Genomic DNA, 14,210 nt, shown 5'->3' on the forward strand with positions numbered 1-14,210 from the left:
CACCAAGGATGAACTTGACATGTTCACTCCATTCGGTAAAGTTTGAGCCATTAAACATAGGAACAGATGCAGCATGCGAATATAAACCAGCAGGTAAATGGACTGCAAATTATGAACAACATATTCAAAATTATGAGTTCACTAAACAATAAAATTAAGAGATAAACAAAATTATCAAAATTTTTCCTTTGGGAGGAATTAAGATACACCGTCAAGTTTATCAGATGCATGACCCCCGTTGTCGCTTCATTGTAACTCGTGTTCTTAAAACATACGCAGTTTGACACCTTTGGGTATCAACACAACTTCCATATAAGAACACCAAGCATCAAACATTTCAATTAATGATGTCTTTTGATAGTTATAGCGACCCACAAGCACAAGATGCACCTCGGGGCGGCGTGTGGTGGTGGTGGTGTGGTGGGGGTGCGAGAGTGCTTCCCTTGGACATGGTCCTTTCAGGCAGTGGTAGTTTAGATTCATTTGCTAGGAGTGTACGGTTTGCAGGCTGTCCATTTGATAGGAGTGTATGGTGTGCAGGTGATGCAAATTTATTCCCTTGCATTTATCTCTCACTTATTAATCAATTGAGTTTTGAGTTGAACATTAATCCTGCAAGTTGGTGTCAAGATAAATGGTGATTGGAATATTTTACGTGCCTAAGTTATCTAGAATATTTGGAAGGCTATGTGCGAAAAAAACTTCAAGGGACTCAGCTGTATCCAGTACACACATTCAAAGATGAAAAATCTAATTGGTTGAAGCTTTTTTTAAAACAAAAAAACAAAAAAAAAAAATAATCAAACTACCCCGACACAATACACTGCACTACTCGAAATAAATGGATGACTCCATCTTTTAGAACCTTGAAGCTGAATGTTGCGATCACATGGAGCAACTAGACCAAAATACGCAGAATAACACTCATTATATGGAAGTATGATGTTCTTTTACAGGGAAGTGAGGATCAAAATGGCAATGGCTCAGTTCAATAAGGGATGGAGATGTTAGCAGCAATTGAAGCTATTAAATGGGGCCACCAAATTGGAAATCAGGAAATCCCCATCGAATCAAACTCCTGCAATCTTATCAAGGAAATCCAAAAAGAAAAAAATCACTTCTCTTGCCAAGCTTATCCGATTATTTTTTTAAAGTCTTTTCAACTTATCAGGCTACTCAAACTTCTTATGTACTTTTGTTGTTAAAAAAGTGAAACATGCAATTTTTGAGGTAGCTTCTACGAATAATACAAATAAAATTTACAGACACTCTTTGTATCCCCTAGTTATAACTCAAATAAAATTTATGCCTACCAGTTAAATAGTATATAACGAGGCATTTATGTTTACTCGTAAAAAAAAAGGACAAGAAAAAACCGTCCCTGATTTGCTTCGAAATTCTGTAATAGTATGAAAATAATGAGACATCAATGCCAAAAAAAAGAAGAAGCTATTTTGTACTTTGATCGTAGTTACTCGAAAGAGATTCAAGATTATCCAAAGAAAAAAGGTCACACTTTCTTATTCCGGTTCACAAAAAAATCACACTGTTAAACCAATGTAAAATGGTCACTTATATCGAACCGTAGAGTTGTGTTAATAATGATAGTATGAAAATAATGAGACATCAACGCCAAAAAAAAAAAATTGCTATTTTATACTTTGATCGTAGTTACTCGAAAAGAATTCAAAACTATCCAAAGAAAAAGGAAAAAGGTCACACTTTCTTATTCCGGTTCACAAAAGATCACACTGTTGAACGGATGTAAAATGGTCACTAATATCGAACCCCAAAGTTACGTTAATATATACGGTTAATTTTGGCCGCGGTTACTCGAGATTAATTGTTAGTTAATACAACAAGTAGGCTGACAGGTCCTAGATAGCAGCTCGAGTCAATTTTCACAGTACCCTAGTCGGCCCGACGAAGATCTGATAACTCAGTTTTTATAGGAGAAAACTATGGACGAATGGATTTGATTGAAAACCCAACAACCTTTGACTTTTGTTCAATAGTAGATATTCTTTGAATACACCAACCGGCTATCACCGGTAATACTTTTGTCTTTACCCTCCTCGTAGAATCACGACACTGTTTCTTCCCACTAGCTCAAAAAAACCGTCTCTCTCTTCTTCTTCTTTTTTTCTTTGTTTATCCCTCTCTCTCTAAAACACACTCACAGACATAAATGAGTGCAAAAGAAAATCAAAGAGAACCTCTTCTTTAATTAGAACGCCAAAGAAAAAAAAGAAAATGGTTCAAAGTCAAAACCAATCTCTATTCCTATCTCTTCTTCTTCTTTGAAAGGTTTGTCTTTCTTTTGTTCATTCTTCTTCTTCACACACAGAAAAAGCTTGAATCTTTTCTTGTTCGCATCATACCATTTTCATTTTTCCGGGTTTGCTTGTTCATTTGGTTCTTTTGAGCAAATTTCAAGTGTTTATTACAAAAAATTATGGGTTTTACAAGAAATTAGATTCTTTGTATTGTACTAAGCATACCCTTTGTGGTTGTCTGTCTTTTAATTTTGGTTCTTGATTGGAATTATGGGTTTATTTGGAGAAGTATGGGTTTACTTCGTTTTTGTGACAGTATTTTCTCAAGTTGGTGTTTTGTATGGCAAGAATATAAGTTGTAATCTAAATGATCGTAAAGCATTAGAGGATTTATTCATAGGTTCGGGATCTGCAATTGAATTGTGGGGTTCAGCTGTTAATAGTTCTATAGATTGTTGTAAATTGATTGGGGTTACATGTGATTCTTCTTCATCAAGGGTGATTAAGTTAGAGTTTTCAGATAGAAGATTAAGTGGAAATATCTTTGAGTCCTTGGCAGATTTGGATCAATTGCAAGTACTAAATCTTTCTCAAAATTTCCTGAATGGTTCCCTTCCATCTAGATTGTTTAAGTTGCAGAAGTTGGAGGTTCTTGATTTGAGCGCTAATGAGCTTACTGGATCATTACCATTGGAGATTGATCTGCCGTCTCTCAGAATTTTCGATGTTTCGATGAATTCTTTCAGGGGTCAATTTGATACAGGTATCTGCAAAAACTCAACTCGAATTACTATTCTAAACTTAGCTATTAACTATTTCAATGGAGAAATTCCACCTGGTATTGGGAATTGTTCTTCTTTACAGCATCTAATTCTCAATTCCAATCTTCTGTCCGGAGGTTTACCTGATGAATTATTCTCTTTACGGAATTTGAGTCAATTGCTACTTGAGGACAACTCATTTAAAGGGAATCTAAGTGATAGAATAAGTAACCTGTCTAACCTTGTTCAATTGGACGTTTCCTCAAATAGTTTTTCAGGAAGTCTTCCAGATGCCTTTTATAACCTCGGAAAGCTCCAACAATTCTCTGCTCATTCTAATTTTTTCACAAGGCGTCTACCCACCTCATTATCAAATTGCCCAACACTTGAAAAGCTTAATCTGAGGAATAATTCTCTAGATGGTTCTATAGATCTTAATTGTACAGCTATGGTTAAGTTGAATTCCCTTGATCTTGGTACAAATCAGTTCCATGGACCCCTCCCTGCTAGTCTTGGTTCTTGCCGGCAACTGAGAGCCATGAATCTTGCGCGTAATATTTTCCATAGTCAAGTCCCTGAGAGCTTCAAGAATCTGCGGTCACTCTCCTACCTTTCAATCTCAAACTCTAGTGTCCATAATATTTCGGCAGCTCTTTCAATTCTGCAACAGTGTAAGAATCTATCTACTTTGGTCCTAACCTTGAATTTCCGTAATGAAGAAATGCCTGCAGATGTAAATCTAACTTTTGCGAGCTTGAAAGGTCTAGTAATTGCAAATTGTGGGCTAACTGGTTTGATTCCGCGGTGGATGTTCAATTCCAGAAGCTTGCAGCTTTTAGATTTGTCTTGGAATAAATTGAGTGGAAGCATTCCAGATTCGTTTGTGGGTATGGATTCACTCTTTTACTTAGATTTGTCAAACAACACTCTGTCGGGACAAATGCCAAGAAGCTTAACCACACTTCCGAGTCTCGTGTCTCGTAATGTGTCATGGCAAGATACATCCCCTGATTTTCCGTTGTTCATGAAGAGAAATCAAAGTGTAAGGGGTTTACGGTATAATCAGATTGATAGTTTCCCTCCATCTTTGGATCTGAGTTACAATGCTCTCAGTGGAATTATCTGGCCAGAATTTGGGAATCTTAAGAAGCTCCATGTGTTTGATTTGAGAAAGAATTTGCTTGTAGGATCCATTCCATCAGAACTGTCAGGTATGACGAGCTTAGAGACATTGGATTTGTCTTATAATAATCTTACTGGAACGATACCTACATCACTGTCCCAGCTCAGTTTTTTATCGAGGTTCACTGTTGCTAATAATCAATTGGTTGGGAGAATTCCTACAGGTGGTCAGTTTTCAACTTTTCCGCCTTCAAGTTTTGAGGGAAACAAGAATCTATCTTGTCCTGATCACTCTAACTCGTGTCCTCCAGACGCAGTTCATTATTCTGAAGGAGCTGAACACGTGACGAAACGTCACAGAAACATAGGTAATGTTATAGGAATGGCTGTTGGGATTGCATCAGGGGCACTTTTACTCCTCGCCGTCATATTTTTTATTGTATCAAAGACCAACAACCGTACACAAGATGATCCTGAACTCAGTAACATTGGCTCCACAAATAAAGACTTGGATGTAACGGGATCTAGATCAGTGTATCTCTTCCAAAACAAGGACATGATCACCAAAGAGCTGTCTATTGAAGATTTGCTGAAGTCCACAAACAACTTTGATCAAGCTAACATCATCGGGTGTGGGGGTTTCGGTCTGGTTTACAAAGCTGTCCTACCAGATGGGAGAAAAGTAGCAATTAAACGACTTTCTGGTGACTGCGGGGAGATGGATAGAGAATTCCAGGCTGAAGTTGAAGCCCTCTCAAGAGCTCAACATGATAACCTGGTGCTTCTTCAAGGGTTCTGCAAATGCAAAACGGATAAGCTTTTAATCTATTCTTACATGGAAAATGGAAGCTTGGATTACTGGTTACATGAGAAAATAGATGGTGCTCTGTCACTTGACTGGGTGACAAGACTTCGAATAGCTCAAGGGGCGGCAAAGGGATTGGCTTATTTGCACCAATCTTGCAAACCCCATATTTTGCATCGTGACGTTAAATCAAGTAATATCCTCCTCGACGAAAACTTTGAAGCTCATTTGGCGGATTTTGGGCTCGCAAGGCTTATTGACCCATTTCAGACTCATGTTAGTACTGACTTAGTTGGAACTTTGGGATATATCCCTCCTGAGTATGGTTTGGCTTCAGTTGCCACTTTTAAAGGAGATGTTTATAGTTTTGGTGTTGTTCTTTTGGAACTTCTCACGGGAAAGAGGCCGATGGATATGTGCAAACCAAAAGGCTGTCGTGATTTGATATCTTGGGTGCGTCAGATGAAAATAGAGAAGAGGGAAACTGAGGTTTTTGATCCGTTTATATACGACAAGGAGCATAATGAGGAAATGTTATTGGTTCTTGAGATTGCTTGCCTTTGTTTGAATGAATGTCCTAAAGTGAGGCCGTCAACCCAGCAGGTAGATAAATGGCTCGACAACATCAATATCGATTGGGAGGATGAGACGGTATGACCACTGTATAAATGAAGTTCTGTGTAGAAAAATCAGTTTTTCACCCTGGACGACGGTATATCTTTTATGTGGTCAACTGTAAATACCTATAAAAGTTTTTAGATTCCAAGTTTTGTTTTCCAGCATAGGAGAGAGCCGTTTAGCCGAAGCCTTGGGCGGACATGCTAAGCTTTGCAGTTGTGACAAGTTCCTCAGTTCATTAATTGTAGAGAAGTATATCATATATATGTATCTTACATAAACTTGTAATATAATATTCTGAAAATTTCTCTAGTTTTGCCAATAAGAGGAAATATTCTTATTACTCCCCTTCATTTCTGTCTCTGATTAACAGCAAGAAACACCAAGAAAAACAAATGAACTCTGAGATGCAAAAAGTAAGGCGGAACCAGCCAACTTTGAATACTCATGCAGAATACATTTGACATTGCACTGATTGCAGTTAAGAAACTCAAACAGAGTACAGTGCAGGAGAAGCAATTGGCTATACGACGTACCATTCCCAGTTTTTAAACACTGTCGACCGGCTAATCAAGTCCAGGAAAGATACTTTGATCTTCATATAATTAGATTTCTTACCCATTGATCCAGGAAACTTTTTTGTCACGCTTAAAGATGGTGATTATATTTCCATTTGCTTAATGTGTGTAGCGTGACATTGACGCATTTCCACTGCATGATTCTGGTTCCATTTGCATATATCTTTGAAAAGAATCTGTATAATAAATAAATTTGACAAAAAATAGAGGTTTCTTTTTAGATTACCTTTTAAAGCAAATTCCATTGTGGTTAGGAATAAAGGAGGAAGGTTTGTTTTTGTTTTTCGCCCACTATTAATAAATGGTAGCAAGACTTTTCGCAAGATGATACTAGAAAACTATTTCGTCCAATATTCCTAGTCGCCGAAAGAGAGTCAAAAAATGCTGTTTAGAGTTAAAGACTTTGCCTATTTTCAAGATCTTAACTCCCAAGTTTAGCAGGCATATGCAGACCGACGTTAATTTCTTGCGCTGAATAGGTGGTTTAGTAGCCATAAACACAACTTTGCCATAAATGGGCAAAAAAATTAAGCTGCGTGGGATTAAAATTAGGTAAATTAAGTTATTTAGAACCATTTTAAAGCCACTTTTAAGATAGTGGAGGCGCTGAAAATCTAATGAATTCCACTTTAAAAAAGATCCAAAAACGAGTTAACAACATATAGAGTTCAACATATGGAACAGCAAGCCAACCAGATGGAGATAGAATTTATTTGTTGTTTGAAAAAATTGTAAGTGGTTTTTATGATGATGACTCCTCCTAGTGGAAATACAAAAATCGGAACCATCTTTTGGCCAAATGGGGGTGCGGGGAGTCACTTAATACTCCCTCAATAACTGCCTCCTCCCCAAAGGCCATGATGGATGGTTGTTTCAAGTGCTACTCAGTCCCTCACGTACAAACGCCTCATGCTTTTCACTACTTATAACGAAAATCTCAATCACTTTCTCCCTCCTTCAGAGTTTCTTCTATCCCCCTTTTGGTAAGCTCTTCTTAGTTATGATGCTGCTGCAGGGTAATTTCATTTATCACATATCAAAAAATAAGTTTCCGCTTGTCCCCAAATTACAAACAGCTCCTTGAATACAATCATAAACTACAAAAATGAGGAATGTTATTTTCGGCTTAATTAGTCAGTCATAGACGGGTTTTGCAGGTTTCATCCTCAGTTACACAAACTAACCATCCCTATTCCGACTGCAAATCCAAATTATTCAATAGAGATACTGAACTCAGAACCTCATTCTGTCACTCCACCACTGGGCCATTCCAGATATAAGCTCAGAACTGTTTATTTGTTTCTCACTTTTCATGCAGAGCACTGTCATCTCATAATAGAACAGCTGAGATGCCCCGGTCACCAGTTTAGTTTAGCCTGTGTTTGCTGTATCCCAAAGAGGCGAGAGCGGGAATACCCTTGTGAGTCTTTGACTTGCAAGGGAGATCTTCGTTCTAGGACATGATGTACCAGTTCCAAGACCGAGAACCAAACAAAAAAACAGTCATCACCAATGGAAATAAAAGAAACACAGATTGAAAATATTACCAACTAAAAATCCGTGTGAATAAAAAAGAGAGGTTTTATTTATTTATAAATCCATATAGCGCCCTATTTGTTTAGACAGACGAGCAGTAAAAGAAGAAAAACTTTCAAGTGTTGGTGAATGGTGTATAGTTATTATGTAGCATGAACATATATGTTCTGGAGTTAAAATGTATGAAGTACATCAGTATTTGTATAAACATCAAGCATTGTATTCCATATCATCTTCCATCTCATGCACAGCTTGGAGGGGTCCACTTCCAGATGAAAATCCACTCTCTGAAGTATTTACAACACCATTTCCATACAAACATACCTGAGGTTCGATCCTGTTTAATCTATTAAACTCATCGTCTGAGAGAGACCAGCTGAAAATATCAATGTTCTTTTTAATTCTGTCAGGTTTCAAGCTGCATGGAAGAACACAGGTTCCTCTCTGTAGTCCCCAACGAAGAATAACCTACAAACATTAAACGACCAAAATTTGCTGTCATTATTCAATTTCAACAGTTCGCAGTGTTAGACAGTTCTTTTTCAAACAACTAATAGCCTATACTGACTGATACAGATGTTCTAGAAAATCATAACAAACAGAATATGACAGTGTTTATTAATAAGGGTTGTGATTTATTCTCCGTGCAAATATTTACCAGCTAAAATTCATGGCTTGAGAAACCAATTTGTTATAGGTGATCACGTACACGCTTAACAATTGTGTCTGTTTTTCATTTATCTTATTCGTCTATAGTGAAAAATTCAGGTGGTAAGGAGTTAGGAAATGTTTTAACCAAGACAGGTAAGTTGATATAGTATAAGACCTTCACAAATAAATAAAATTGCACTTAATTATTTTAAGGAGGCTTCTCTTACTCTAAGGTTCGCATCCTTATGTACTGATGATATGTTTGTTAACACTAAAGACAACTTCTCAACAATTTTATAGCAACAAATCACTTGGTTGAGTCTCGCTGCCATTAATAGAAGAAATAAAGTTTCCAATCCACAATAAACCGATAACTGCATTTACAAGAAAAGACTGATCAAGCTAGCTTAGATACAGCAATGAAGGAATTACTATTTAAGAATACCTGCTCAGGGGTCTTTTTATGCCGCTCTGCTATTTGGGCAACAACAGATATTTTCAGCATAGGTCCGTGAACTGATCTCGACCTTCTGAATGATATGCGAGGGGTCCCTGGTTCTTCTTCACCACTGGATCCAGTGTCGGACAATCCCTGACTTGAAATAGGTACCCCTAAAGGTGTGTGAGCAGATACATGTATGCCTTTCAGTTGACAGAATTTCACTAATTCATCTTGCCTCCAGAAAGGATGCAACTCCACCTAATGAGTCAATCACATATTAGTTGAGAACCCACTTTTAAAAAGCCCTTGAATCATCTCCATTTAAGATCAAAATTCAAAGTACGTGGTTAATAAGGTCGTCAACAACAAGTGTAAACTGATGGGTGACCATATTATCATTGGTATAAGATCAGAACACTGACACTCTTGCACAGCTAAATATAATGGTTTCATCTTTTAAGCTGACAAATCCTGAATAATTTGGAGGAAGTATATACTTATTGCAGCACCTCACATTCAAATGAGTAAGAGTAAAACATCTAACAGGACAGCTAACTGGAATGTTCCTTCAAAAAGTGATTGAAAATTTGTGGAGTATGATTCAAAGAAATCCTTACTTTAGAGTAGCTATACCATTACATAGCATTCAGCTGAAATTCAAGATGATATACCTTATAACTACTATATTTGCACGCCATTTAACAGGGTAAAAATTCATTTGCATCAGTTGGCTCATTTCATGTAATACCAAACCAAATACAAATTCATCATTCAGTTTTGACTCTACTATTAATCAATGATTCAATAGTAGTTTTTAAACTCAAAGTTTCAAAGAGAAACCATATAAGCTATATACCTGATTGACCGCTGGAACAATTTTAGCAAATTGGAGAAGTTCATTGATCTGCTGCACGTCAAAATTACTAACTCCAATAGACTTAACCAGACCAAGCTCTATTAAGCCTTCCATTGCCTTCCATGTAGGTTGCAGTCTCTGTGAAAACTGTCTGTACTCACTACCCAAATTGGATGGAGGGTCAGTTGCGTCACCAAAGGCTGAATTCTCAGGCCAATGTACCAAGTAGAGATCCAAGTAAGAAACTCCTAGATTCTTAAGAGAAACCCTTACCGAATTCTCTATCCTCCTGATAGAATTGGTAGTACAGTAAAGCTTAGAAGTCAAAAAAATCTCCTCCCTACTTAGTCCACCATGAAAAGCCTCTAAAAGTGCTTCACCAACTTCAATTTCATTTCCATAAAGATGGGCACAATCTAGATGACGATATCCAACTTCTAGAGCAGTTTTTACAGCTTCGACGCAAAGGTCTCCTCCACTCTGCCATGTCCCAAGTCCTACCGCAGGAATTTTCGTCCCATTATTCAGTGTAAAGTGATTTCCTACACATCCTCCTTTAGCTTTCATTTCTTCAACCTCCTAGCACAAGAATAAACAAGAACTGGAAATGTAAAACAATTGAACAATTCAGGAATAAAAATGAAAAACCAAAATAAATTTTTTACTCCAATAGAGATAACTTCAGTTTTACTCTAATAAAACTAAAATAACCCAGATTAAAGACAAAACCCCAAAATTGAACAGTGAAAATGGAGAAAAACCCATTGACCTTGCCCAATATTAACATGATCTTAGAAGGAAAAAATTTTAAACCCAAACTAGAACTTGCAGTAAACTCTAGAAAACAGCCAAACATATTAAAAAAAATTTAGTGTGTAGTTGTTTGTAAATTACTGAATAATCTTGAATTCATCTTTAAAGAAATGACAGAAGAAAAACCCTAACTTGTAACATTTGGAATCTTTATGTAAGCCCAAGAACCAATACTGAACAAAAATAACATGCCCAGATGATCAGAATCCTGAAAAAGAAAAGCTGAAATTAAGAGTTCAATAAACTCACCAAATAAGATCAAGATAGCAGCAGTGGATAAATGTTTTGTTTCTCTTTCTTGGTTTCTTTCTCTTCCAGGAGTGAAAACAAAATAAAGAATGAGAACTTGTTTTAGTATTTTTTTAATGTTTCTTTTTTTCTCTCTACTTGTAAAATTGTTTGTTGAGAGGAAAAAGAAAGAAATTTAGACACAAAAATATCCTCGCGTTTAGGGGCCACCCGAAAGGATTTAGGGGCCATTAATTTATACCCAGCCAAAGACTCTAGTTAAGAGGTACCCTATATGATATTGAAGTTACATAAATGCCCTTTTGGTAAAACTGTATAAAAACCAAATCAAAAAAATTCTACTCATTTCAACTCTTGTTCTTCCAGTTTCATATTATCTTCCGATTGTGGAAGAAAAGAAAACTTTCCCTCGTTCTTGTGTTCAACCGAAACATCGCCGTGAATCATAAAATCAAAACATCGTCGATTCGTTTATAAAACAATGGATAAGGGAAATGAAACCCACAGACCTAGAACCAAAAACGTTGCTCGGGGTATCGATCCAAAGATTGGGATTTTAGCAAGAAATAAAGAAATTGTTGTCGCAAATGAAGAAGAACGCGAAGAAGAAGTACCCGTCGATGTAGTCGGTGGTTGCGATTCCGATAGTCAAACACTTCGTCAACTTCAAATGACCCCAATTAGGTAAGAATCTATCATTTTTGGGGTTTATTTCGCTTTAATTCGACGAATCGAGAAAAAATATTTCTAGGGTTTTCGGTTATTTATCCAGATTCGGGCGATATTCATGCTTATTTACTTCCGAATGTAGTCGTGTTCTTCATTTCTCGAGAACATCGACAATATTCGGGAGAAATATTTGATGGTTATCGGCCGAATATTATTGGCCATATCTTCCTGGATACAAACTGGTAATAATCGGTAGTTTAATGAATTTTTTGGCTCCCGAATATATTTAAGTAGACACACAGTATTCGGAAGTACACTCACTACCGAATATATATATATATATATATATATATATATATTGAAAAAATCTCAAAATTTCTGATATAGGAAAAATCCCATTTTGGGGCCAGTATTTATTCGGAAGACAATATAATGTTTTATACCTCCGATTGTGTAGGATAAAATTTTAGAGTTTCTGAACTCCAGTTAATGAATATTCGGTTGTAAACATGTTTAGTTATATTCCGATTGTTTTTCATTCGGGAAAAATATGTGTCTTCTTACTTCCGAATTTGTTCATTCGGGTTATAGTTGTGTGCTTTGTCTTCCGATTGTGTAGGATGAAAAATTTAGAGCTTCTGAACTCCAATTGATGCATATTCGGTTGTAAATATGTTTAGTTAGCTTTCGATTGTTTTGTATTCGGGAACAGTATGTGTCTTCTTACGTCCGAATGTGTACATTCGGGTTATATTTCCATACTTTGTCTTGCGATTGTATAGTTTGTAAATATTGTTCCTTTCTTTGTTGTTTAGACAAAGTCGAGAAAGGAGGAAGAAAGTGACAGCTAGTGCTAGGAGGGAAAGGAGTGCCAAAGATAATTCAAGTGCTCAACAAAGCTTACAAGAACAAAGTAGTCAACAAGGAGTGCAACCAAGTGCTGAACAAAGTGTAGAACAACAAGGCAGTGAATAAGGGGTGCAACCAAGTGTTGAATAAGCCGCTCAACAAAGTGCAGAACCAACTGCTCCACAAGTTACACCCCACCATGAAATTGAACCAGTTGATCCAGTGCCAAGAGTAGAAGAAGAAGGACAACCAAGTGGTACCCAAAAAGCCAAAAAAGGAAAAGATGGTGTAAAGAAGGATATTGCTAAGAAAGCATCACATCTTGTCCCTCAGCACTTGAAGAAGAAGGGTATTCCAGTAGGCACAATCCTTGGGCTACCGGCGGATGGAGGAAAATTGCTATTTGGATACAAAGACTCATGGGCCAGAGAAATATACGAAACCGAGGTAATAAAATTACTATTTTTTATTAATGTATTGTCTATGTGTTATATCGTAATATTTGTATTAAGGATTTTTTTATGTACTTTAATAGGATCATCAAGATGCGGTCCATCTACTCAAACCTACCGCCGCACCAACAAAAATGCTTGTGTGGCCTTTATCCTGTGAATGTGAAAGGTTCAAGTCAAAATTTGAAAAGTATCTGTTTTTCCCAAATTTTGATTTTTGGGTCATTGTACATTCAGGACTTTACAAAAAAAAAAATATTCTCCGAATATTACAAGTTCAAAACAAACCATGCCATGGCTCTAGGTGGTTGCAAGGGCCAATATAGAAGGTTAGACAACCCATATTCGGAAGTTTGGGTAACTGAGTTGACTTCCGATTATTGCAAGTTCAAAATTTGAAAAGTATCAGTTTTTCCCAAATTCTGATTTTTCGGCCATCGTACATTCGGTACTTTACAAAAAAAAATTATCCTCCGAATATTACAAGTTCAAAACAAACCATGCCATGGCTCTAGGTGGTTCCAAGGGCCAATATAGGTTAGACAACCCATATTCGGAAGTTTGGGTAACTGAGTTGACTTCCGATTATTGCAAGTTCAAAATTTGAAAAGTATCAGTTTTTCCCAAATTCTGATTTTTGGGCCATCGTACATTCGGGACTTTACAAAAAAATTATCCTCCGAATATTACAAGTTCAAAACAAACCATGCCATGGATCTAGGTGGTTCCAAGGGCCAATATAGGTTAGACAACCCATATTCGGAAGTTTGGGTAACTGAGTTGACTTCCGATTATTGCAAGTTCAAAATTTGAAAGTATCAGTTTTTTCCAAATTCTGATTTTCGGGCCATCGTACATTCGGGTCTTTACAAAAAAAAATTATCCTCCGAATATTACAAGTTCAAAACAAACCATGCCATGGCTCTAGGTGGTTCCAAGGGCCAATATAGAAGGTTAGACAACCCATATTCGGAAGTTTGGGTAACTGAGTTGACTTCCGATTATTGCAAGTTCAAAATTTGAAAAGTATCAGTTTTTCCCAAATTCTGATTTTTGGGCCATCGTACATTCGGGACTTTACAAAAAAAAATTATCCTTCGAATATTACAAGTTCAAAACAAACCATGCCATGGCTCTAGGTGGTTCCAAGGGGCAATATAGAAGGTTAGACAACCCATATTCGGAAGTTTGGGTAACTGAGTTGACTTCCGATTATTGCAAGTTCAAAATTTGAAAAGTATTAGTTTTTCCCAAATTCTGATTTTTGGGCCATCGTACATTCGGGACTTTACAAAAAAAAATATCCTCCGAATATTACAAGTTCAAAACAAACCATGCCATGGATCTAGGTGGTTCCAAGGGCCAATATAGAAGGTTAGACAACCCATATTCGGAAGTTTGGGTAACTGAGTTGACTTCCGATTATTGCAAGTTCAAAATTTGAAAAGTATCAGTTTTTCCCAAATTCTGATTTTTGGGCCATCGTACATTCGGGACTTTACAAAAAAAAATTAGCCTCCGAATAATATAGTC

General features: G+C 36.8%; 2 protein-coding genes across 3 annotated transcripts; one reads left to right on the forward strand and one right to left on the reverse strand.

Moving 5' to 3' along the window:
- Window positions 1-2,146: 2,146 nt before the first annotated feature.
- Window positions 2,147-5,935, forward strand: LOC113298275 (phytosulfokine receptor 1-like). The gene has a single exon (XM_026546974.1). It carries the CDS (start codon window positions 2,547-2,549, stop codon window positions 5,619-5,621), a length of 3,075 nt encoding a protein of 1,024 aa, XP_026402759.1. The 5' UTR covers window positions 2,147-2,546; the 3' UTR covers window positions 5,622-5,935.
- A 1,788-nt stretch (window positions 5,936-7,723) lies between these two features.
- On the reverse strand, window positions 7,724-10,842 carry LOC113298276 (aldo-keto reductase family 4 member C10-like). 2 transcript variants are annotated; one of them, XM_026546975.1, is made up of 4 exons: window positions 10,708-10,842; window positions 9,646-10,224; window positions 8,793-9,047; window positions 7,724-8,164 (listed from the first exon to the last, which is right to left on the reverse strand). In XM_026546975.1, exons 2-4 carry the CDS (start codon window positions 10,210-10,212, stop codon window positions 7,907-7,909), a joined length of 1,080 nt encoding a protein of 359 aa, XP_026402760.1. In that variant the 5' UTR covers window positions 10,213-10,224; window positions 10,708-10,842; the 3' UTR covers window positions 7,724-7,906. The 2 variants fall into 2 exon arrangements, with proteins under 2 accessions (XP_026402760.1, XP_026402761.1); XM_026546976.1 differs by having other exon boundaries at window positions 9,646-10,246.
- Between the last annotated feature and the right edge of the window lie 3,368 nt (window positions 10,843-14,210).

The sequence above is a fragment of the Papaver somniferum genome, chromosome 7 (genome assembly GCF_003573695.1).
Source record: "Papaver somniferum cultivar HN1 chromosome 7, ASM357369v1, whole genome shotgun sequence".
Taxonomy (NCBI): domain Eukaryota; kingdom Viridiplantae; phylum Streptophyta; class Magnoliopsida; order Ranunculales; family Papaveraceae; genus Papaver; species Papaver somniferum.